The following is a 26,144-nucleotide window of genomic DNA, read 5'->3' on the forward strand; positions in this document are numbered from 1 at the left end:
TGGACAGGCCATACCTGAGCCGTCACGACCAGCCAAACCAATTCCCGTCCCCGCACGTTCCGATATATTGCACAAATTAACAATATCTATATTAATGGTCCCACTTTCCCGCCAAACCTACAAGGCGTGACGTCACCTCTGACGTCACTGATTGTGACGCGTTGAGCCGTTTCTATGGAGTCCAAATGGAGTTACCACGACGTGACATATATCCAGAGCTAAGAAACCGCTCATGAACCGTCATGGTCGCCCCTTTCTGGACCGTATTTTTAATTAAAGAAGTAAGCCACGAAATTGCTACAGGTTAATAGACGGGAGTCAGGTGGAGGTCATTACTCCGAACAGACCGGCCAATGAAGCAGTATTTGTCAACCGTGGTTGTTGGCATTCTATCAACACACAGATAGTTTGTTGACCCACTTAAAAATCTTCAACCTGGATGCTAGATGGCCTGGATCTTCTCACAATTCATTCATTTGGCAAAATTCGCATGTTTGGGATCGTTTTGAAAATTACGAAATTCATGATAGTTGGTTGCTAGGAGACTCTGGTTACCCTCTTCCAAAGTGGCTTCTAACACCGTTTGGAACACCTGCGAATAATGGTCAAGTTCGTTACAACAAAGCCCACAAAAGCATTCTTTCGGCAGTAGAAAGGTGTAAAACAGTTTCAACTTGCTCCGGCTCTTGGTTTCTAGCAGGACACTCTCCGGGTCGTCCTCGTCAGCATTTGGGTTGTCTCCACCACCTGTCTTCCCTGCCTTCCTCCTTCGGTTGCGTAAGAAGCGGGCTACTTTTTGTTTTACTGCCACTTATCTTTTATGCCACTGAGATTTCTTGTAGAGACACCTACAGCATTAACTTGCTGAAGGATATCGGCGTATATAGCGTCTTTATCCTTCTGCATTATTTTGGCCGAGTGTTTGGCCATCAACTTTCCATTATTACGGCTAAACAGCCTCACAATAATACGTTTTTCGGCCTCCGAATAATCAACAGCACGGTTTGGTTTAGGCTTGTATATGGCGCAGACTGCCACAAACTGGGCAGAACGGGTGAAAGTTTTTCCATTTCCTGTGGAAATGTCATTTTGTTAGTTCATACCTACCCAGGTCAGACTTTTGCATGTGTACTCCATTCGGACACACCCGAGGAAGAAATAATCTATTTATAATAGAAATCTCTTAGCTAGTTCGCATAGCTACACCTAGGTAGCGCCCCTATACAGCCTCTGCCTCGTGAGAGCCGCCATTCACTAGTACTTATTACTCGAGCGCACCGAGTAAGTCCCGTTGCTGTGGGGACAGGCAGGGCGGGTAGTCTGACCTGGGTAGTTATGAACTAATAAAATGACATTTCCACAGGAAATGGAAATTTTATGTCGTTCATACTCTACCCGGGTCAGACTTTTGCATCGAATACCAACAACCAAAGGAAGGAGGGTAAACGGTGACTTACCATGTAGTGAAGTGAACTGTCTCCAAGCTGCGCAGCAGAACCCAACGGGTGAGACCAGGGGACCCAGAGAAAGAATGCTTGGGGGAGACCCGGGCTAGAGGTCAACAGGCCCTTTGACAACAAAGGGAAGCATAACTGGGAAAACCCATCCCCTCCTAGACGGGGACAAAACCACCTCAACACGGCATAAGCTCAGCACTTATCGTCAAGAGACACAGTTGTGGAAAAAATTCTTTGTGGATCTGATTAACTCTCAAAAGTCCTAGGCGGCTGAACCCTAGGACAGCTGGACGGGGTGAACGCGCAGGCCCGAAGACCCGGCGACAGTCTATAGAACAACCCCCCCCCCCCCCCTTAAAAAGGAGGGAGGACAAGACAGCCAGCAGGAGAGAAAATCGATGACAATCGGCGACAACTGGACCAAGAGACCGCATCCCGTCTGTTAACCTGGAACAATCGTGCATATAGTACTGGGAGAATGTAGAGTGAGAACTTCACGTAGCCGCATCTAAAACCTCGTTCAGCGCAACTCCCTTATACTCGGCCCATGAAGTAGAAATGGCCCGAATCTCGTGGGCCGTAACGGCGCCTAGGCGACGAAGCTCTGGAGAAACGAGTGTCATAGAATAGGCCATCCGGATGGCGGCCACCAACCATCGGGCGACCGTGGCTGCAGCTATCTCCCTAGTAAACCCCTCTCTATAAGACAAAAAGAGGCGCTTCCTGCCTAGGCGAACAGCAGGCTCCTTAGTCTTATTAGAATAGAACTTCAATGCCCTAACAGGACAGAGAGTTCCGTCCAGGAGGTCTCTAGAGACCGTAGCGGATAAAGAGGGGATAAAAACCGGGCGCCTGGAGGTGTGCGGCGCCTGGTTTTTAGCCAGAAAGCCTGGGACAAATTCTAGGACCGCGCCCATCTCAGTGAAAGCCAATTTATCAAAGGCTAAAGCATGGAGCTCAGACCGCCGCTGTGCCGTGGCCAAAGCCACCAGGAAAACGGTCTTAAAGGTCAGATGTTTAAAATCTGCCTGATGCATGGGTTCAAATGGAAATTTCATGAGAGCCCTTAAGACCACTGAGAGGTCCCACTTGGGAGAGAGCTGAATGGAGCGAGGATGCACCAAAGACATATTGCGAAGCAACGATGAAACAGCGTCAGCCCAAGACGGTTGCCACGATTCAGTCAGCTTTAAGGTGACCGAAACGACCGAGAATAGAAAATTCAAGAATTCGAGGAAGTTGGGAAGAGAGGGAGCGACCGGAGAAACTCCGTGCTCCCGACACCAGTCTCGAAAGACAGCCCACTTGCTATCGTATGAATCAAGGGTAGACTGTCTCTGAGGTTGGGCGACTTTACGGATAACGTCTTCCGAAAAGCCTCTCTCTCAGAGGAAATACCCGACAGCCTCCAGGCGTGAAGCCTGTAAAAAGAAGGGTCTTGATGATAGACCCGGCCGATCGGGTGATAAAGCAGACGGTCCCACACAGGCAGGCGGCGGGGGTGATCCGTAAGCAGCTCCAGCAGAACCGGGAACCAGGCCTGGTTCGGCCAGCACGGTGCTATCAGACAAAGTCTGACCCGTGAACTGGCCACCTTGTTGAGTACCGGTAACAACAGAGGGGTTGGCGGGTATGCATAAGCATTGAGGCCGTCCCAGAAGGCCGACAGGCTGTCCACTTCCAAGGCATCCCCGTCCGGGAGGGGTGAATAGTAGAGGGGGAACCTCTTGTTCCACCGAGTCGCAAACAAGTCCACGACTGGAGCATCCCACAGGGCCCCCAGGCGAGAGACCACCTCGCAATGGAGGGTCCACACTTTCTGGACCAGACGGTCCGACCTGGAAAGGGCGTCGGCCAAGATATTTCTCTTGCCGGGGATGTGACGGGGGAGGAGCTGGATATCCAAGCGGCGACAAAGCTGCAGGAGCTCCCAAGTGAGACGGCACAATGTGTCGGATCTCGTCCCCCCCGTCTCCGATTATAAGCGACCACCGTCGAATTGTCGGAGAAAAGAGAAACCCTGTGACCCCTCAGATGAGACATGAAGGCCCTCACGGCCAGGATGACAGCCTGCATCTCGAGGATATTGATCGAGAGACGCGCATCCCCCTCTGACCACGTGCCCTTGGTGGTCAGGTCCCCTTCGTTCAAATGGGCACCCCAACCATAAAGGGAGGCGTCCGTGAACAGGGACATCTGGGGCGACGGAGGGCTGAGCTGCACTCCGCGTAGGAGCTCCGTCTCCGAACCCCAAAAACTCCACACTTCCCTCAGGAGAGACCTCGGGATAAATATCCGCTGGTCGAGGGAGTCCGTGAATGGACGCCAACTCGACAGCAGGAGGAGCTGGAGTGGGCGCATATACAGGCGGCCGAAAGGAACCGGTGCCGTAGCAGCCAGTCGTCGAGATAGCAATGGAGCTTTAAGCCCATGGCGTGAAAAGGCACGGCAAACGCCTTGACGACTGTTGTGAAAATCAGCGGAGCAGAAGCCAGGCCGAAAGGAAGGGCCTGAAACTGATAAACCTTTCCTTCGAAGAAAAAACGAAGAAAGGGCTGAAACTCTGGATGGACCGGGACGTGTAAATACGTGTCCTGAAGGTCCAGAGAGATAGCCCAATCGTTGGGCTGCACCGCGACCGCTACTGACCTAGTTGTCTCCATCTTGAAGCTGGGGACCCGGAGGAACCGATTCAAGGTGGACAGGTCGATGACCAGTCTTCAATTTCCCGACTTCTTGGGGACCAAGAAGACGTGGCTGTAAAAGCCCGGGGAGGAATGGTTGTCCACCAGCCTCACTGCCTGCTTCTTGAGAAGAGACAGGACCTCCAATCGAAGGGCAAGAGCCCCGACGGGGTCTACTGGCGGGGACACCGGGTTGGGAGTCGACGTCATAGGGAGGGGACTGGAAAAGTCCAATCGGACACCGTGTCGGAGCATGTCTTTTTGACACCACCGGTCATAAAAGTCTGCGAAGTGTCGCAGTCTGCCACCCTAGACGCCAACTGTGGGGGCGCCACCTGGAGGCGCAGGAGGAAGGACTAAAGAGTCACTTGCGCTCGCTCCACGACCCTTCTCTTGGAAGGGACACTTGGGCTGCCCGGCGCTCCCACCCCTGCCTGAGGAGCGGTGGCGCTTATTGGAGCGTTGAGAGGGAGCCGCAGCTTCTGCCTGCCCTTGGGGACGAAAGGAGGAGGAGCCACGCGAGGACGAGGGCCCACGAGGAGCCGACGAACCTCAGGGGCGTCGAGACCCCACCTGTTGTCCCCTGCCCGCGGCCTGTGAATAGGAACGCGGAAGGGGGGCGGCCTGGAGAGACGAGACTGACTCCATCAGGCGATCCGACTGTGCCTGAGCACCCATGGTGTCAGGCAGGGAGTCATGAAACAAGAAAGTGCCGCTCAATGGAGCGGTCCTTAATGCCCCCCGCAGAAACTGGGACCTGACCATGCTCAACCCCCCGATGAGCAGGTCGCGGCATTTTAGCACGCCGTTAGTCGCCTGCTTAGCATGCAGACAGATCACTGGCATGCTGCAGGGACTGCTGGAGGGACATCGCGAGAATACGCTGTTCCTCCGAGGCATCCGCGGCTAACGACCTGGTAAGGGCACACAGAGTCAGGTCGGCGTAAGATAACAACGCCTGGGTCTTCTTAGCCAGGGCCTCGTCATTCTTCGCATCCTTTAAGGCCGAGGAAGAGAGGACTTTAGGGGGTAGCAAGCCCGAAAGTTGGATGTCGTCCTTGAGGGGCGACAGTGAAACCGGGTCAGTTCCCGACGGTGAGACCCGATAATAATCGGGTCTATAGGACAGGCTTGGAGGGGAAGCTGTCGTGAATCGCTTCCCAGCCTGAGTCCAGGCACCCGGCCCCGTAGAAGGGAGCGTCGAGACCAGGGCGCGCTGGTGACCCCCACAAGAAGGTGCTGTGTCCCTGAGAGCCGTATCCAACCATGTGGAGGCTCTAATCAGGGCCGGAGACGCGGGCAATTCCTGGAAAGCCCGGTCAGGGACCGCATCCGACTCCTGCTCGGAGGCGTCGCCGAACAAGTTGAACGGCACCTTACCGAGGGCGGGGTTGACCGTCGAGAGAGGACATGTGTCTTGCGGCACAAATTGCCGAACAAGAGCGCGCAAGTCGCACATACCCGTGACAATAGCGGAGTCCTCACCCCCAGAGGGGGGGTCAGCCTGAGAGGTCGAAAAAGACTGTGAGTCGCTGAACTCACAGTCCATTGGCTGATAACCCAAATCAAAAGCCACTGGCCTCTCGGCCGGGCGAACCGAGGACCTGTCATGGAGGTTGGAAACCTCCATGCGGTCCGTCAGGCTCCTAAGCAACTCCCGTTGCTCCTCCGTGAGAGAGGGAAGCAAGAAGCAGAGGCTCAGAGCTCAAATCGGACTCCCGTGGGGCAGACACGGGAGGGGGGGTAGGGGGGCATGCCTGATTGGCAGCCACACCCATCAACCCTGACATACCCGACAGAGCAGGGTGGAGTCGGACCGGGGAAATAGACGGTCTGACGGAACCCATAACGGGGGGGGGGGGGGCACCAGGGCCCCTCGCCCGTGAATAGTGGTCGACCACCGACCCCCTGCCCACACCGGGCAGGGCACGTCCGGGTGCGGTGAACGGCGGCAAAGACGGGAAGGTGAAAACCGGTCTTGCCCCGCCAGGGGGCGTCCGAAGAGACGACCGACTCACAGAGTGAGGGTCGGACGGACGAGCCCATCCCAAAGCGAAGGGGTGGCGGATCCCCGGAGTGGCCGTGGACTCAACCGTGGCGCTGGCAGAGCCAGCTGCCGCCGGAAAGGGCAGCGGCCGCAACCCCGTCGCAAACCCCGGAGGGGGATGGGGGAGCACACCTGAAATAACAGGCGGCTCACCGGGGGCGACGCTGCTCACCAACCCATGACAGGTGGGGGCGTCGGCTGGGGGATCGGGACGTAAAACGTCCAGAGTCCCACCCGGAGCCCTGCCCCCTGGAAAGGGGGCAGGGCTAGCCCTGGGGAGTGTCCCTGAATCAGGGTCACCAACACTCAAACCCAAAACCTCCCCAGGGGGCACACCCCCAAAAGAGGGGTGCCCGGCCTGGGGGGAGGGGTCGGGAGGGGTCGAAACCCCCCTAGAGCCCCGTGGACCTCGCCGCTTAGCGGGGTTCCGTGAGGAGGGCGAGGGAGAGGGAGTCAAAGACCCCCTTCCCTTTGAGGGCTGTGCCCCTCTCCTCACCTTCTTCATCTTCTTGCCGGCGGTGCCGGGAGAAGAGGATGGCATCCCGGGGGCGGAAGGGTCTGGCCCAATTGGGGCGGAACTACCCGCACCCCGACACAGGGAAGAACCGGGCCGGAGACTATGAATCCCCGATACACCCGTAAACGGACCTCGAACACCCGCCCTGAAGGGCAGGAGGTCCAGAACAAAGAATGGAACACCCAAAGAAGAAAGAAAGGACGGCAATAACGATGTCATTACGCCGAAATTTCTAACAGAAAAACCACAAAAGTATAAAAACGAACGGTCACGTGACCAACAGCCCGGGAAAACGGAGAAAAAATTTCTTGGGAGACGGCAGAAAAAGCACGCTCCAAAAGCAGAAATCGAGGGAGGATGGTAAAAGAACGATCTCACCCGTCTCCTAGAGATAATAAGCTTCCCGAAGGTGTCCCGGGGTGTCCTACTCGAACGTGGAATCGACCCAAATTTTGCTAAAACAACGTAGAAAAATCTCGGAACAATGTGCAACAGTGTGCCGAGGAAGAAGTACTGGTGAATGGCGGCTCTCACGAGGCAGAGGCTGTATAGGGGCGCCGCATAGGTGTAGCTAAGCGAACTAGCCAAGAGATTTCTATTATAAATAGATTACTTCTTCCTCGGGTGTGTCCAAATGGAGTTCACATGCAAAAGTCCGACCTGGGTTGAGTATGAAAGACATAAAATCGGCACTATACCATAGAATACCGCGCAATCCGTGCCCTGGTGGCCAAGTCAAGAATCAGACCGGACCGAAATTCAGTGTCAAAGGTCATCTGACCTAGGGGGACATGCATACAAAGTTTTGAGTCCATAGCCCTGCGGTTAAGAAACGTGCCACTGTTTTTTAAATAGGATACGACGACGACGGACACTGCACTGTTGTATAGACTCACCATACTGCTGAGCCAAAAACCTATTTATTCTGGTAGGACTGTACTTGTACAATCATTTCACTATAACCTGAACCCAGTCAGGTGCACATTTCCATGCTACCAATATATTCCATGAAAGGTATAGCTGGATGGAACACTAATTGACAGCTGTCTTTTTGTTTAGGAGCTCAAGGAGCTTGGCTTAATTAGGGATGTACGGTATCATGGCCCAGACAGTTGTGTTACAACTCTGAGGACTAATTTTTGAGAGGCGTAAAAATTACATAACAATTAAGGGTCAATGGTAGTGCAGTGGAAGAGAGTCGGCCTCATGATCAGGAGGTAGTGGGTTCAAAACCCGGCCAAGTCGCTGCTTAGTTCCCCTTCGAGTCAAGTTCAAGTGAGCGCCTTCTGGTGTGGAGTCAGGGATAATAATATGATATCCCAATAGCTCTTTGATCAGGCATACATGGAAAAGCGCTATATAAGAACTCAATATCATTTTTATTATGGCTTACCTAACCAAATAGACTCATATTCTTTAGCTCTGATAATTAATAGGCCTAATATGTTTTGACTCTACTCAGCGTGTACAAAAACTGTAGATTAGTAAGACTAGTCAGGTCATCTTTGATGGAAAAAGTAGAAAAACAAGAGGCCCAAGGGCCTGGTGCTCAGCTGGATGACCTAATAACATAGGACTGAGGGTATAAAGTAGATAGTAGTAAATATCGGCTTTATACTACTGTTTGAAGGTCAAGAGAACACGTTATACCACTAAAATTTCCAATGCAGAGCTGCCAGCTGGATGAAATATGATTAAACTAATCAGCCATGGTATGTATATATTACAGGAGGCAACGGAAGATATCCCTCGTTCAGTATGTTGTATCGGTAGCTTTACAGAAAAGAAGTGTCAGAGAGGATGAGACTTCTCCATGGACAACTGTGGTATGTCCAGGCTGGGTTGTACAGCACAAGGATACAAAATGATGTCTGTAATTGAGAGGTATCCTGATTTACCAGAGGTCAAAATAAATAGAAATGACCAGTTTGGGACTAACACCACTGTCTTTTTTTTTTGATAAGGTAGAGATTACAGGAGTCAACAAAATTAATTTTATTGAGAAAAATTGACCTGTCCTGCAGGTGATTGGAATTTACAATACAAATGGTCGTTGTTCATGACATTGTGCTCTACTGCGTATTCCTAGTCATAGTGAGGCGATCTGGAACCAATCTATCCTTGGCGCAGACAGGTTCAAATTGGCTATATTTTGAATAGATTGAATTGCGATGAAAATCTAATGCAATAAAGGAGCAATATCGAAGAGACAAATTAATCAAACCAATTGTCCACAGACTCGGACCCTGAAATGGCACGATGTATGCGTGGATATAAAAGTATATCAATTGGTCCCATAGAGATGATGAGGCAATGTCAATATGCCTTGTTCCTTAGTCAGCAATATGCCCCTTTTTATACGGAGAAGAAGGAGAACCCAGATAGGCTTTCACATGTCGGCTTCCAAATGGCTCGAACCAACTGTACTATCACCACTATAAATTTAAAATGCGTGCTCCTCCAACATGTAGCAATGTCTTGGCCAAAAAGCCACTTAGTCGACAGGCAAGCTAGAAGTTCAGCACCGTGAGCAGCTCCTTGGTAAGGCCATGTCAGGTTCCGCGCGCCTCTTCAGATACATCAAGTATTGAAAGCTGTGGTGAGCTGAGCACATAAAAAGACCATGGTCACCTTAATTTGAAAATCCCTTCATAATCAAGGGCTACCTCTGACTAAAACAGCACAATAGACCACCAATTTGACCCCAGCTCCTAACTGCGGGAAAACCCAAGTCCAGCAACCAAAAGTACCAAAAATACATTTTTGTTTACAATACATTTGAACTGCACACATGCGTTTGTTTACAATTTCATTTCCCGCGAAATCTCGAAAATCAGGTGACCTGCAATCATGGATTGAAAATAACATTAACCAGGGTTCAGCAGGTCAGCAGGTATACCGGCTGTTCCAATCATCCCCCTACATCCAGCTGTTCAAAAGGTAATGTTATTCACCCCACAGGGAGTGCAGGTAATTGATTAAGCCCCTGCATAACGTAACACTATAACAGCAATGGCTTGGCTTCTGTGGTAAGGAGAATTGACAGTTTTTTTACGGGAGTAACATTATTGTGTTGCTTAAAACGTCTACTTTTTACTCATGTAAGAATCGTAGTACTAATAATAACTTCAACTTATTTTCCGGTTATGATAACACAACACGCATCTTTATGATCATGATTTTTCTCAAACTAACTGAATGACCTAATCGCCTTGGACGCACAACCACATATCAATCCGCCCCGACGATCAACAACAAAGTTTTCGTGCTTTTAGCTGTCAACATCAATGGCTATAATATACTCCTGCAGAATAGTAGAATTAATAGAACTAATTTCCGAAGTTTCCAATAGTTTGAACACAAATCAGAACATCACCCATCATCTGGACTCAGATCTGCATAAATTACGATAAATAATGAGGTCGTCGCTTCAATTTCGCAAAGAAAGTTGACTCCATTCGAAGGTTGTTTTGACCAAATTTCGTTGAACTCATCGTTATGAGGGCATTTGAACACATTCTCGTTGATCTTTTCTATAAACGTGTGAAGTTTTGTACCAAAATACATTTCCGTAAAGGCTCAAATAAGAAAATTTGTCACTTACAAATCATCGCTCCGGTAGAAATAAAAAGGTCGCCGCCATTTTCTTGATGATAATTCTCCAGGTAACCTCGGCGGGAAATTTAAAGCGGGGTCATCCGGGGTCAAACAACAGTTTTGCTCACTACCGCCAACTGGTGATATAAATCGACACTAATCTATTTTATATCAAAACTTCTGTATCATGAAGACCTTTTCAACTTTACTTCAAGCTTTTATCTGCTGGAATAGAGCGTCAAAAAATTGTTCTTTCATTTACGCATTTTGCCCCCTGGGGAGCTGAATTTGAGTCGAATCGCTCAAATTGTTTTCCGTAAGCAACATTTTCTGCGGTGTTTATAAGCAAGACTAGATTTGAAGTGCCTCGGTTGTATGATTACAAAATGCCCAACTTTGTCTACAGATGGCTAGATGGAAGGATGGCAGGATGGATGGAAGGAAGGACGGACACCAATCGAATAGCTATTTGACTAGCTCCGCTGACTTTGTCAGCTGAGCTAAAAACTCAATTGCTTGAAGCTTAAAAGTGTTTTTGCATCACTTCAGCCTTATATTGCCGCTCATGTATGAATCCTATCAACAGGAAAATAATGAAAAGTACTAGCATCCCCAACCATTGACTTGTCTTTTTACATTTCCAATAAATAAGAAGGACCCTTACACAGAGTTTAAGACTCATTAGTGGCGTTTACACCATACGAAAATGCCGGTTCTAGACCGCCTTTTTTGTGTTTACACCATTGAACAAGAGGCCCAAGGGCCTGGCGCTCAGCTGAGTTGTTGCTGCGTTGTTCGTATATATTACATTACTCGTCAAACTCTACTAAACTAAGGACTCAAAGCCTAAGGATATTAGCTTCTGGATGTGTAACAGTGAATTACGGTAGACTGGCGCAATCTACTTCAAGCAAGCTCCACCCTTGCAATGTGTGCGCAAACAGATAACCTAACCTATATTGGACCATCAATTCTACACACAGCAACATGATTCATCCTCAGCTGTTACCATGATGATGATGATGATGATCCTTTTCGCAAATTGGTCGTCTTCTGTCTTTCTTCCATACTTCAGTGCCACCGGATGTAGTCTGCCCTTGTGGAGGGATCCTTTCAGCACCGGGACACAAGAATCCATGCGAATTGAATCACATGGAGAGACTAGCCCAATCACCCGCTTTTGGCTGGGTAGAAATGGGTAAATCTCGCAGACTGGACCTTAAACTCTACTGCCGACGTGTGAGGCCGGTCTGACAGATGAGTAAGTGGGGTCCACCTAATGCAGAAGGCACCAGTTTCCCTAACTAAAAGGGTAACATTAACAAAATGCTCTACCCAACTCTATTATTGCCTAAAGGCCTGTGTACACTAGTAAAATATTAGCAACATTTTTACATTTCCAGTTGCAACAAATGTTGCCAAAATGTTGCGTAGTGTGTACAGAGCAAAACGCGTCTTACAACATGTTGTAAAATTGTTGCAAATTAAATGCAATGCAATTCTTTGTTGCATGTTGTAAAAATGTTGCAAACTCTTCAGCCAATCAGAAATAGGATTTGCGTCATGTGATCTACCGGAGTTCATGTGACTTGAACAAGAAGCAGGTATAGCAATTCTCAAGTGAGTGTCTTGCTTCGTAGGGTGATGAAACCTTTTCTAGAAGTTTTTGTATGACGGCTTGTCAGTCAGCCGCAACTCCTTTAGGCTGCGTATCCATAGGCTGTTCCGTGCCCTGCACAACATTCCCTTTTTACCGCCTGGCGCGCCACACGGACAATGAACCTTCGTTGGTGTTATTGATCGTTCCCATAGGTTATGCCGTGTCACATTGCGGGCATATATGCACTGTGGATTGGGAATATAGGCCCATATTAGGATTGAACATTCTTTTGCGAATGAACAACACGGAAGCAATGTCTGAGGCGAAATTAATTCAAGAGGTTCATCAACGGGAACTACTCTGGGACCCCGAAACTGATGATTATCATAACAAGCACGAACCTGTAATTGTAATGTTTTATATACATGTACATGTCAATTTGATGTTGCAAGTGAAAATACAAGTTACTTGTATTTTCATTTTCAATATTCATAAGAAATTGTCTTCTGAAATAATGACAGCGTGCGGATAAACGCGATTGACCGCTGCGAAATGAGGACTACAAAGGCCTACATGACCAAAAAGGAATATCCAATGGAGACTCAGGGCATAGTGCCAGGTCACAAGGCTGTTACGCCATAACGCCACACTACACAATGGCATACCCTATGGATACGCGGCCTTAACAGGCAGTGGTATGCCCCATCATCCACCCTCATTTTGATCCAGGGCCTGGTCCATATTCTCTTTGGTTATTTCGCCGCCTCTTCCGTCTCTCAACAATGACAGCTAAAATTGCTGCAGAAGCACTCAAAACACATCTTCTCTCCTTGGAATCATCCATTTTCCCTCCAAAATACCTATTTCCCTTTGTTCCCACTAAAAAGTTTGCAACAATTTACCAACATGTTGTAAAAATGTTGCTAATTTGTTGCAATTTTGTTGCTAGTGAACACAGGGCCTTGAAGGGCTTAAAATTGTTGTAAAAATGTTGGTAAAATGTTGCTAATATTTTACTAGTGTACACCCTGCTTAAGTCAAGTGAAACTCTTAACAAACCTTAGCAGAATGCCACCATTGAAATGTTGACAATAATGATAGCAAGTAAAAACTTTAAACAGATAGACTTGATTTTTTTAACCAACTGCCACATGCGGTTTTCTTTATTTAGTAAATTTTGAGGTAAGTATTACAGAATGAAATACTTGAATACTAGAATTGCCTGGCTCTTCTGATGATTGCACTGGTGAACACCGAAGTCGATGGGATGTGCAAAGTCATAGCTCGATCCTCTCTCTTGGTCATCTTTGAGATGTGGTCACCAAATATGTTCAAATGCAGCTGCAGATCATTCCTGTCCTGCAAAACATGATGAGGAGATAACATTTTAATTTTGATAGAATAGGTAAGCTAGCCAAGTTTTATATCAAATACAAGGCCAACAACAACTGATAAGGCGCTAGGGCCGAATGATCAAGGAAGTTCATTGATGATATGATTGGGAATACATTGTGATAAGAGTGATGAATCGGCCCCGTTTGAAGCATTGTGCTATGTACAGTGTGCAAGTGTCAGTGTGTATCATATCGCATTTATTGTTTGTTGACATTTCAAATCGCTGGAGTCGATCCTCAATTACACTGTTTATGTACATTGGCAACCTTACCCGATGATATCAGAACGATGTTTATTATTGTCTTGTTTATTCACATTAGTTCTGCTATGTGACAAGAGTTATTTGTTGAGAAATCCATGATTTAAAGCCGGATTTTGACATCGTTTCTCAGACCAACCAAGCTGCATTTCGCAGATCGTTTTTCAACGATCGTCGACGAACTATTTCAAATTAATCACATCCAATTAAACAATCCAAGCCTTTCCTAATGTCATCAACATGCAATAACACAAGCAGCCAAATATTATCGCCTATGAAATTGTGAATTTAATGAGAACTTACCTCTGAATTGACAGAACGCGATCTATTCCATAGCATGGTCTCCTTACGTCTGAACTGCGCAGACTCGAGACGTGACGTTCGCTGCACGTGTGATTGGACGTGGGATAACTCGCGCGAAATTTAAAATGCTCTTCTTGGGGGGTGCTCACTAAATTGCGCCAGTAACACCACCTGGTGAGAAATTCATGAACTATGCCTATTGATAATGAAAGAGAAAGCTTTGCCCTATAAAATTAGATTTGACTCATGATCCCCAACTGAGAAATCAGCTGCTGGAAAAGTTTTTGGAAAATTTCGCTCGGTGCCACCTAGTGGCCAAACCGCTCATCCTGCCGGACCCACATTTGGTCTATTCAGGAGTCCTGAAGGGTCTCAACGCCTCAGAGGGAAAATCTATCGCCTATCCGCCATAGTTTTGAAACGTGCCTGTTTAACGGACAGACAGACAGACAGACAGACAGACAGACGGACACTCATTCTACCATTTACTCATATGAATAGCTCAGCTTTTCAGCTGAGCTAAAAATTGATACGGCTTAGTTTAGAATGCCAATTGCCGTTCTATCTTAAACCGGCAATCATTGGCGGGTCAGGACCGCCTTTTGAGCCGGCTCAGAATTTAGGACGGCATTGCGAATGGTGTGGACAGAAAATACCGGTTTATAACGCTTACTGAGTACGGCTACAGATGGCGCTGGTTGGAACTCTCCTCCTGTGGAGATAGAATCGCACAGCACGATGTCATTTTACATTGTTATGGTTTTGCATCGATTTTAGATTTTAATACTGACGGAATAAAATGCCCCGAGAAGCCACGGAAAGAGGAAGGAACTGGTCTGAGAAAGAGACCAGATTATTGTTGGCGCTATGGAGTCGAGAAGACATCCAGAAGCAACTGGAAGGGACTGTCGAAGACTCAAAAATATACTGAAAAATGGCCATGGAAATGACCAAAATGGGTTTTGAACGAAATGGGGATCAGGTTTGTGCAAAAATTAAACGATTCAAACACAGGTACAAAGCTGTGCGTGATAACAATGTAAAGAAAACTGGAGCAAAACGTATGACCATGGAGTATTATGATGAGGTGCATGCGATCTTGGGGTCTAAACCGGCGTTTAACCCACCCACCGATGGACATGATATTCGATGCTGGGGCAAGGAAAAAGTCCGAGAAGCTGAAGCCTCCCGTAGATCTGGAGCTGTCTGACGATGCTGCTGATGATGATTACGATGATGATGATGACAATGACGACCGGGATGACGATGATGGAGATAATATGTCATTGGATGGACATCCTACTGGTAGGTACGGCAAAAAATACTGCTTTATAGGCCTACAATCTCTGCTGCCCATACATAATCTCCTCTGACTATAACTTCTGGTGTTCCCTGCTTCACCCCCACCACAGCAGTATGCAAACAATAGCAACAGTCGAAATATCATATTCCGCTGCCTTCTCTTCCGCACCACGCAGTATTGTGCAAGCATTCTTGCTTGATGAGGTGAACTGGTCCTAACACCATCATTTAGCGAGTCAAATCTTCTGTTCCCGCGTCGTAATCTCTTCACAAAATGCAGCAATAATGGCTTTTTAACTTTCATTTTCTGACATTTCCGTGTTTACTTTTTTTCTTCTCATCACACAATTTGATCAATTCCACCCCGACCGGGAACAAGGTGCTTGCTATCGCCATCAAGCGGCCACTTCACAAAATATCTTTGATGCTATTTATAACGCCACGGCGAGCTCACCTCTAGCGAGAATAAAAAGGTGTGGACAGAAAAGATTTCTAAGCCGGCTTAGATTCTGAGCTGGTTTAAAAATGCCGGTCTAAATTGGTCAGGTGTAAACGCGGCTATTGAAGTCAAGAACATGTGCATGGATATTGAGGTGGATCAAACGACACATTGCTCATGCATAATTCACCAGGGCTAAAGGCCTACACACAACCAAGAAATTTCAATGGCCTAACAGATAAGGTATTGACCTGTGAAACATATGCCCCAGGTTCAATCCCACTTGGATAACTTTTATAAAATGTTCTTTCTGATGATTTTTGTGATAACATTTCTTCTTCCTTCTGAAAAAAACCTTATACTTAACTCTTTGAGAGTGTTGAACGGCATAAGTCATTTGCGTAAATCAGACAACAGTAACATTGAACGACCTACGCATACATTACTTTCTACACACAGTTGAGCTGTGCTCAGCACTGTCTGGAATCGATCAGAGAGGCATCTACAGTAATTCTCGATTACTAACAGTATGTTCTAATATTTTTTCTTACTATGGTCAGGTGATGGGTGGGTGTATATGATGGCGATAGCTAGCAGACGATTTTCTGTCAAAATGTTAGGTCAATTCAGATTTATGGCCCACAAAGATTTGGATGCCTTAGACAATGTTTTGATATGCAGTTTGTTGCTAGGGAGTTCTAGGATCAATTTCTGTGTTGTTTTTATGACTTTTTGTGGCTTCCTAGAAGAAACATAGTAGAATGTCTAGTACTGCAAATTATTTTGGAATTCGGTGAGGAGTGAAAACTATATTTCTTGTTTCGTTTAAAATAGTGTTTTTCAAGAAATGTCGGACGTTCCTGGTATTGCGACAGAAAAAGATGACACGATCTCAAAGAGTTAAAAATTAACTGACAACACGATTCATCTTTCCTATCCAGAAGTGATATTTGTAAGATTTCGATCCTCCCAAAGTATTAGTTTTGTCACGCGCATGTTTAATATGAATTGATGAAAGACAAATCAGTTGAACTTGGGCATGTCGACTGCGATACTGGGAATGCGGTAGCTCTTTTCCCTGCAGCCTGATGTCAGTCAATGTTATAAGTTTGAAATTTACTCAAAACTTTCAGTTACAAGTTATAGTTCCGTATTCCTAGTATATACATCAAAACATAACAATATAGAGTGATTCTAACCATTTGAACCCTGCGGGCCGCAATAGCAGCCTGAACATTATATGAGCACCACCCTAGTGATCACTAAAGACGCCTGGCATGACTGAGGAGGACCACGTTACTGAACTAATGCATACTTTTCCCTGAAATTTTATAATCTTAGCTATGCCATAGACCCAAATTGAACTCTATTCTTCCTTCAGTAAGTGAGCCGTTTTAAACACAGCCGTCTTGCACGCTGAATGTAGGTCTAATCGCACCGATTTTCAGTTTCTGATTAGAGAAAAATATGTGCCTCCTCATGATATCAAGTTGAAAGCTCTAGGTTTAATGGTTACTAAATGTCAGACAAATTACAAAAAAAGTTGGAAAAGTGGACCGTCTGACTGACTGACATACGCATACTATGAATAGCTATTAGACTAGTTCTGCTGAACTTTGGTCAGCTAAGCTAAAAATAATCCTCCTGCCCAAAGGTTTGAGCAAGAGCGGCAAAATGAACATAATTTTCTTTTAGACTATCAGACACAAACATTATGTGCTTAATAGTGAAGTCTTGACATGTCGCAAAAACATACCTAATCCAAACTAGTAGACCGAACTTATTCAAGAGATGTATAACAAACTCATTGCTCTCTATCATTGCTGCACAAGATTGTAATAACACCACATCTTTGTCATACATTTCACCACGGCAGCGCACATTACTGTAGAAGAAGATCTGGAAATACAGAATAAGAAAAACGTCACCTTGCTTGGTAAGAGCTAGACTCAAACTAGCACATACAAAGGTATACCGTTGCTGTATGGACACCTGACCACGAAATGAACAAGAAACACACGGGCCTGGCACTCAGCTGAATGTCGAGATGCTCACTTTCTTTCCTGGGGCAATTAAATATAAATATTCCGTCACAAAACCGAGCTAAAAATAGTTTTCAAGATTACTGCGTGCCAAATAAAAAATAGAGGCCTGGCGCCCTGAATAGCTACGCTGGCGGAATTGAATATCAAGAAATGAGATGAATGACAAGAAAATGTAGTACGTAGTATATGCGAGTACCAGAATGTAGGTTTATGTTAGATAGGGAGATGTGGATAGACTAGGTGGAATCAAGCTTAGACAAATGGGGCCAAATTCATGAAGGGCGTTCAGCGTAAAACATGGTTAAACTACTGAATAGACAGATTCAGGTCGTTCATGTAAATCTTCACAGAATATGAATAGGCCCTATAACTAATCAGGGAGAAGTTACACACGTCTAACCCTTACACGCCCTTTATGAATTTGGCCCCTGGTGTGGATGATAGTTGTGAAGATTTTATTCGAACTGCAGTGAATGAAGTAGTTGAGGGGTTATTTTGTCACATCCGCTCTTCAATACCTTCAGTGCCTTTGCTCCAACTGTGTTTAAGCAGGCCAGCGCAGCACTGCTCTTTCAATACCTTTAGTTTGATACCATTAACACGACTGCCTTTCTCTAACGGTGTTCAAGTTGTTTAGTAAGTCATAAAAGTAGATCAGGGTAAACCTACTCTTAAATACTTTTAGTTTGATATCAAACAAGGATGACACCTTTTGCTAACCGCCTCCTTTAAGTAGGTCAGTTGGTAATAAAAATGGGTTAGGACAAACCTACTGTTCATTATCTTCAGTTCGATTCCAAACACTACTACTTTAGCTATAACAGTCTTATTAAAGTAGGGCAGAATGTCATAAAGTAGGTCAGTGCAAATCTCTCCATTACCTTCGAGTTTAAATTAGTTCTTGTGACACTGCCCTATTCCCTCCCATAAGGCTACAATGCAGTCTCTAGATTGTGACATGGGGCATGATGCCGTATCTAACATCACCCTCTACTCTAATATTAATCAGGCTACAATGCGGTCTCTTACTTGGATGTGACATGAGGTATAATGCCGCCTCTTGCATCACCCGCTTCTCTTTTATCAATCAGGCTACAACGAAGTCTCACTTGATTGAGACATCAAGCATGATAACGTATCTTACATCATGCTCTTCTCTTATATCGATCAGGCTACGATGTGGTCACTTACTTCATTGTGACATCACCCTCTTGTCTCATATCATTCAGGCGACAATGCAGTCTCTTACTTGATTGTGACATGAGGCATGATGACGTCTACATCACCATACCCCTTGCCTGACCTCTTCTGAAAAGGTGCTTAACTTTCAGTTGAAAGTTGCGGGAAATTTTGATATAGAAACAATTTGCTTTCCTGGTATCAAATGATCAGACGCAGTGCCGTCTTTACACTGGAATATAAACTAAACAAAGCCGACAACTCTAATTGCGCCGTGGATAATTTATTTTCTGAGGCATTACCATCTCTCTTGACCCAGGGTCGGGCGGGACAGTAGTATAAGGGTAAAAGGTTGCATGTTCAAGAGTTTAGGTTTAATAGGCAAGCTTTATTTTTTAATATCATGATAGATAAAAATTCAGATATGCCTATTCAATTTCAAGGCTTCTTTATTCAATCAACTTGTATAATGCAGTAAAACAAGACCAAAACGTGAAGGACAAATCAGCTAAGATACAGTGTCTTCTTTCCCGATCCTGTCAATCTCATGGCTGACTGGTTGATTGGTTTCGTGTCACCAGTTCCACAGCATGCACAGCAACATCACTTTGCCAGTGGAGACCACCAGAATGACTCGTAGATAACAGACTGCATCATCCTGTAAACATGAGAAAAAAATAGCACTTTGTAAAAAAACACCATCAAAATCAGATATTTATATTTAACTTTCCCGATTATGTTACAAAAACAATGAGTAGTCTGTGCTGATATGTGAAAACCGTGAGAGGATATACAACCATGTATGGCTCGCTGTTCATGTTGGTGGTACTGTAAAACATGTACAAAAAAGATCAAAACTAATGTGAAAAACTAGTGAACTGGCGGGGGGGGGAGGGATCAAATAAAGTTAAATTTGAAAAAGTTCACCCTTATTTACAAACGTTCACCTTGGTAGAGTTTGGACACATGGCTTGCAATGCATACTTTACTTCCCTGTACATATGTTGCAGTGTATTGCATTTGTTCATGTACCGGTATCGGGTATGTAACTGTTATGTATGGTAAATAATGTAGGCCAAGTTCATTCATGCAGCTCCTCGCGGTTTTGCATATCAGCATAGACTGAGAATGGCAGTTTTATTGTTCGTTGAAAATACCTCGCAATTCCCGCAGACTACTTCATCGCAATTATTTGGGTACTCTGACCAGTGTCACTATCAAAGGTCTACAATATCATTGTTATTTTGACAAGAAACATGAGAAAACATCAACTTTTTGTGAAGCGGTCCGCCATGTTTGTTCATCCAGCGTTCGGGTTTGTTTTGATTACGTCGATGATGTTTATAAATACAATGAGGCTATTCTTATAACAAAGTTTTGTCTGGATTTCAAAGTCATTTTCCTGTAGTTGTAGTTGTTAATGTGTAAAAGATAATTGTGAAGTATTACGATTATTTCATTCCGATGATTCGGAAGAATTTTTTGCAACACCGTTTTGTGTAATAAATGTACTATGGCGTTCATGTGTGTTTTGATCTTCGACTTCGACTTAATGCCTGAGCAAATATAAATTGACAGAAAGCCAAAAAATGGTACCTATGTAAACAAGCTACGGGAGTTATTCTATACTATGACTTTTCAAATAACAGTTGTCATGGCCAACTGTACCTAGCAAATCAAGAGAAAATACAGAGAAAACTCACCCTGGTTTTCTGTCACAACATCTACTGTATGTAGATGAACTGAGCGCATGAATCTGAGTTTCTCTACGTGTCTTTTATCTGCAATATCAATGAGAACTAGAGGCACCGCGTTTGCTGGCAAACGCTAGTATATCCGCACTTTGGTGAAATCAGGTTGCTGGTAGTGTTATGTTATAGATGGTAGTGTTATCGCTGTGGTGACGAGTCCCAATGTACAGCATTGGTTACAAGCATTGAGAATGGTATTGGAAATATTCAAACGTGGCTCTCAAGAAACATGCTCGCCTTGAACGCGCCAAAGACAGACATGGTTAACTTTGTTAACGCAAGGAGATTGGGTTCTATACCGGGGATAACCATTGATGGTGTCTTGATCCAGTGTTTGAATTGTGTTAAGGATTTGGGGGCATGGTTTGAACGGGACATGAGTATGCCCATGCAGGTCAAGATGACATGCAAGGCTGCTTTCGCTAGCCTTTATAAGATCGGACGCATAAGGAAGTTCTTGGACAAACGCAGCGCTGAAAGACTGGTCAATGCCTTTGTTACATCACGGCTTGATTCTAACAATGGAATTTTATACGGTCTGCCGGATAAGACTATTGCTCCATTGCAACGGGTTCAGAATATGGCAACGAGGTTGATATGTCGCGGGAAGATATTTGACCATGTAAAGCCCTTACTGAAGGACCTACACTGGCTTCCAATCAAGGCTAGGATTGAGTTTAAGATTCTCTGTGTTATCCACAAATCACTGAATGGTGTGGGACCTGAGTATCTCAGTGACCTCCTTCTGGAAACAGAAGGGAACACTCGGTCAGTTACCTCCAAGGCCCTTCAGGTCAAAAGTACCAGATCGAGGCACGGTAACCACAGCTTTTCAAGGTGCAGCCCGTACCTCAGGAATAAACTTCCAATCGAACTAAGATCCCAGCCGGAAAAAACGTTTAAAAGACAATTAAAAACTCTGCTCTTCGAACGAGCCTATGGGGAGGTGGCGCCTTGAGCGTGGTGCCACCACGGAAAGGCGCCTTGATACAAATGTAACTTGATTGATTGACTGATTGATTAAATAGAATAGTAAAGAAGGAAGCTGATGATTGGAGTGGCTTTTAGTGTTATTTTGGGTATTCTAATTATATAGCGAGAAATGTCCAGGTGAACTCGTTCAGAATGTAGAGAGGTCACAAGATATTTCCAAGTATTACAACAAAAAGCCGCCAGTTGGCCATCTTGAATGCAAAATCAGCCATTAACGAACTTGACCTTGATATTCATCCCATACATATGCACACCAATTATAAAATGTCCAGGTGAACTTGTTCAGAATGTAGAGAGGTCACAAGGCATTACCAACTTTTACAACTAAATGGCCGCAAGTCGGCCATCTTCAATGCGAATCAGCCATTATTAAACCTGACCTTGATATTCACCCCATACACCTGCACACCAAATATGAAATGTCTAGGTGAACTCCTTCAGAATGTAGAAAGGTCATAAGGCAATTCTAAGTTTTACAACAAAAATGCCGCCAGACGGCCATCTTGAGTGCAAAATCAGCCATTATCTAACTTCGCCTTGATATTCACCAAATACATGTGCACATTAAATATGAAATGTCTAGGTGAACTCGTTCAGAATGTAGAGAGGTCATAAGGCAATTCTAAGTTTTACAACAAAAATGCCACCAGACGGCCATCTTGAGTGCAAAATCAGCCATTATCTAACCACAGCTTTTCAAGGTGCAGCCCGTACCTCAGGAATAAACTTCCAATCGAACTAAGATCCCAGCCGGAAAAAACGTTTAAAAGACAATTAAAAACTCTGCTCTTCGAACGAGCCTATGGGGAGGTGGCGCCTTGAGCGTGGTGCCACCACGGAAAGGCGCCTTGATACAAATGTAACTTGATTGATTGACTGATTGATTGAATAGAATAGTAAAGAAGGAAGCTGATGATTGGAGTGGCTTTTAGTGTTATTTTGGGTATTCTAATTCTATAGCGAGAAATGTCCAGGTGAACTCGTTCAGAATGTAGAGAGGTCACAAGATATTTCCAAGTTTTACAACAAAAAGCCGCCAGTTGGCCATCTTGAATGCAAAATCAGCCATTATCGAACTTGACCTTGATATTCATCCCATACATATGCACACTAATTATAAAATGTCCAGGTGAACTTGTTCAGAATGTAGAGAGGTCACAAGGCATTACCAACTTTTACAACTAAATGGCCGCAAGTCGGCCATCCTCAATGCGAATCAGCCATTAATAAACTTGACCTTGATATTCACCCCATACACCTGCACACCAAATATGAAATGTCTAGGTGAACTCCTTCAGAATGTAGAAAGGTCATAAGGCAATTCTAAGTTTTACAACAAAAATGCCGCCAGACGGCCATCTTGAGTGCAAAATCAGCCATTATCTAACTTCGCCTTGATATTCACCAAATACATGTGCACATTAAATATGAAATGTCTAGGTGAACTCGTTCAGAAAGTAGAGAGGTCATAAGGCAATTCTAAGTTTTACAACAAAAATGCCACCAGACGGCCATCTTGAGTGCAAAATCAGCCATTATCTAACTTCGCCTTGATATTCACCAAATACACGTGCACACTAAATATGAAATGTCCAGGTGAACTCGTTCAGAATGTAGAGAGGTCACAAGGCAATTCTAAGTTTTACAACAACAAGGCCGCTAGTCGGCCATCTTGAGTGCGAAATCAGCCATTATCAAACTTGGCCTTGATATTCACCAAATACACATGCACACCAAATATGAAATGTCCAGGTGAACTCGTTCATCATGTAGAGAGGTCACAAAGCATTTCCAAGTTTTACAACAAAATGGCCGACAGTCAGCCGTCTTGAGTGCGAAATCAGCCATTATATAACTTGGCCTTGATATTCGCCCGATACACGTGCACACCAAATATGAAATGTCTAGGCGAACTCGTTCAGAATGTCGAGAGGTCACAAGGCATTTGCAAGTTTTACAACAAAATGGCCGACAGTCGGCCATCTTGAGTGAAATCAGCCATTATCGAACCAAATCATGTCCGTATAGAAGCATCTTATTAATCTCCACAATTTGCCGTTCACTCCAAAGTTAAACAGTTTATGAAATAAACCATCATACCAGACAGTGTCAAAGGCGCGTGAAGTGTCAAGAAAACACACATATACCTTGGAATGCTTTTCGAGATTGTGTCGGATGGTTTCTTGTAAGACCAGGGAGGATGAGACGCAGCTTCTGTTACGCTGATACCCACTCTGCTGGGGGTTCGGAAAGACTACATTGTTTTCGCAGGTCCACATTTGAATCCGTTTTAACACTACCCTTTCTAAGAGCTTGTAAATGACAGGCAGTAGAGTAACCGGTCGGTAACTGTTGGGGTCACATCGGTCTTTACCCTTCCCTTTGTGTAGGGTATGCACCACGCCACATTTAGCCTGTCGCGGAAAATGTTCGCACCTCATCACGACACAGAAAAAGTCCGTTTGTGTCTGATACAAAATACGTCCACCATGTTTGATGTGCTCATTTACCAGGCCGTCAAGGCCACCAGATTTACCGTGTTTCAATTCCCGAACGCAGAAAGACACTTCCTCCAAAGAAAATGGCGAATCAAGAATATCATCATTATTTTCACATGAGGCCAATTCCATTTCCTTTATCTCCTCCTCAACTTTACGTTTAAACTGATCGTCATACCGATTATTGTATTTCGGACTGCACAATTTAGCAAAGAATTCAGACCACTTTACCGCGATTTCTTTAGGTTCATAAATAGTTTTCCCATTGAATCGCATTTGGGGTTGTTTTTCAGTTCTGTTACCGCGGGCCTTAAGAAGTCGCCAAAATTTATTTCGATCTGCCTCGGCATTTTTGTCTAGTTCCTCATAAAACCGAGATTCTGCAAGCATGTCCTCATTATGCAGTTTGCGCCTAAACTCCGACTTCCGTTCCTTATAAAGTTTACGGTCAGGATTATCTACATTTCTGGGTTTTCCTGCCATAATCCATACTTTCCTAGCCTGTCTCATACGTTCATACAAAGGTTTGAGAGAGTTTTTCCAGTCCGTTTTGCACGATTTCCTTGCTTTTGGGCAGAGTCATTTCAGCCGCACTTTCCAAGTCTGAACTAGAGAATCATAGATTAGGTCTATTTCATCTTTGGTATAGTTTCTTTGTGAATCGATAGCGGGTAGTGAGGCGGCGACTAGCTCTCGATATCGAATGATGCATTCAAAACGTTCTGATACCGTGTGTTGCCACTGGTACTATGCCTGCGGAGTAAATTGCTGTACATTATCCATATTTATGTAAGTTCCGTCATATTGAGTTAACTGCAGAGCAACATAAACTGGGAGATGGTCGGATGTATTGTCGATATGGTCATCCACCACTTCCATATTAGTCGCAGAGTCTATCATCATAGCACTTGCGCACACGTGATCTATAAGGGTCTTACTTGCACCCTCAAAGGGATCAAACGTGAAACACGGCCCCTCACAGCGGGCGTCAGCCGAACCAGACAGAAGTCCATTTTCGCGGAGAAAAGTGTCCATTGCCCGCATGCGTTTGTTAACAGCTTTTAATGGTACACCTCTTTTCATTGAGCACTCTGCATTAAAGTCCCCCATTATGAGTACATCGCCTGATGGACTTAAAAATGCGTTGAGTTGTGATAAGTAATCCTGTGTTCCAGGAAATGTACATTGCTATAGTTTGTGCTTGGAAGATACACCATAATGACAAAGAGTGTTCTGCAGTTATCTAAACACACACTGATACCCACAACTCTGTCACGATCCAAGATAAGTGGCCGAATGAACGGTGACAACGACTTTTTCCAAAGGAGGGCAACTCCACCTTTCCCTCTCCTTACACGGTCAGTCTGAAAGAGATCTACGTCACAAATGACGTGCGCAGCATATTTTGAGTTCATTGTATCCAAAAAAGAGGAACGGTCCAGGTAGAGCCAGTGTTCACACAGACCTAGAATGTCCGGATTGTGAGAAGATAACAACTTGTCCGCATATTTTGCGCCGTACAAGATTCCTCTTGCATTCCAGCATGCAACAGATAATGCAGTGTTTGTGGAATTAACCATATTTAGTTCATGTTACACATTCAGTCTTCCCATTCGCGACAGATTATACCATTTGGCCACAAGTTTTCATCAAGAAGCCAATCTTTGAGCGATTGATTATTACTTTAGCAGCCTGAGAATCTTTAATTCTACTACGTAAGAGAAATACCCTAGCATTCTCCGCACCAAGCTCTGAGACGTAATCACCGATTGACTGCGCGGAGCTGTTAAGGGATATGCGCCCAAGGTATATCACCGCCCTTTTCACCCACGGTTTGCGCGACCGAGCAGCTTCGAAGATATTGTCCTGTTTTTGTGTTCGCGATGGTGAGCTATCCCTTGCACCACCACCAGTTGCCAGTGCAGTTGCCAGTGCAATTCTTTCATAACTTTCCGGGTTCGACTTCTTTTTAACAATGCACTGGTCGCTGAAGCACACTGTCTCGATCGTGTGACTTTCGACGTGTGGTTGGACAGAATAAATGTCTGATCCCTTCGGATCAGTCCGGTCGGGTTGTT

The 26,144-nt window shown here is 45.2% G+C and overlaps 1 protein-coding gene across 3 annotated transcripts in view; it reads right to left on the reverse strand.

Moving 5' to 3' along the window:
* LOC135485750 (E3 ubiquitin-protein ligase UBR2-like) overlaps positions 1-26,144 on the reverse strand; it is a 650,469-nt gene that overhangs the window by 314,719 nt on the left and 309,606 nt on the right. For all 3 annotated transcript variants that reach the window (XM_064768146.1, XM_064768147.1, XM_064768145.1), the window contains one exon: positions 17,357-17,499. In XM_064768146.1, coding sequence (XP_064624216.1) covers positions 17,357-17,499 — 143 coding nt within the window. The remainder of the gene's footprint in view (positions 1-17,356; positions 17,500-26,144) is intronic.

This window comes from Lineus longissimus, chromosome 3 (assembly GCF_910592395.1).
Source record: "Lineus longissimus chromosome 3, tnLinLong1.2, whole genome shotgun sequence".
In the NCBI taxonomy this organism is placed as follows: domain Eukaryota; kingdom Metazoa; phylum Nemertea; class Pilidiophora; order Heteronemertea; family Lineidae; genus Lineus; species Lineus longissimus.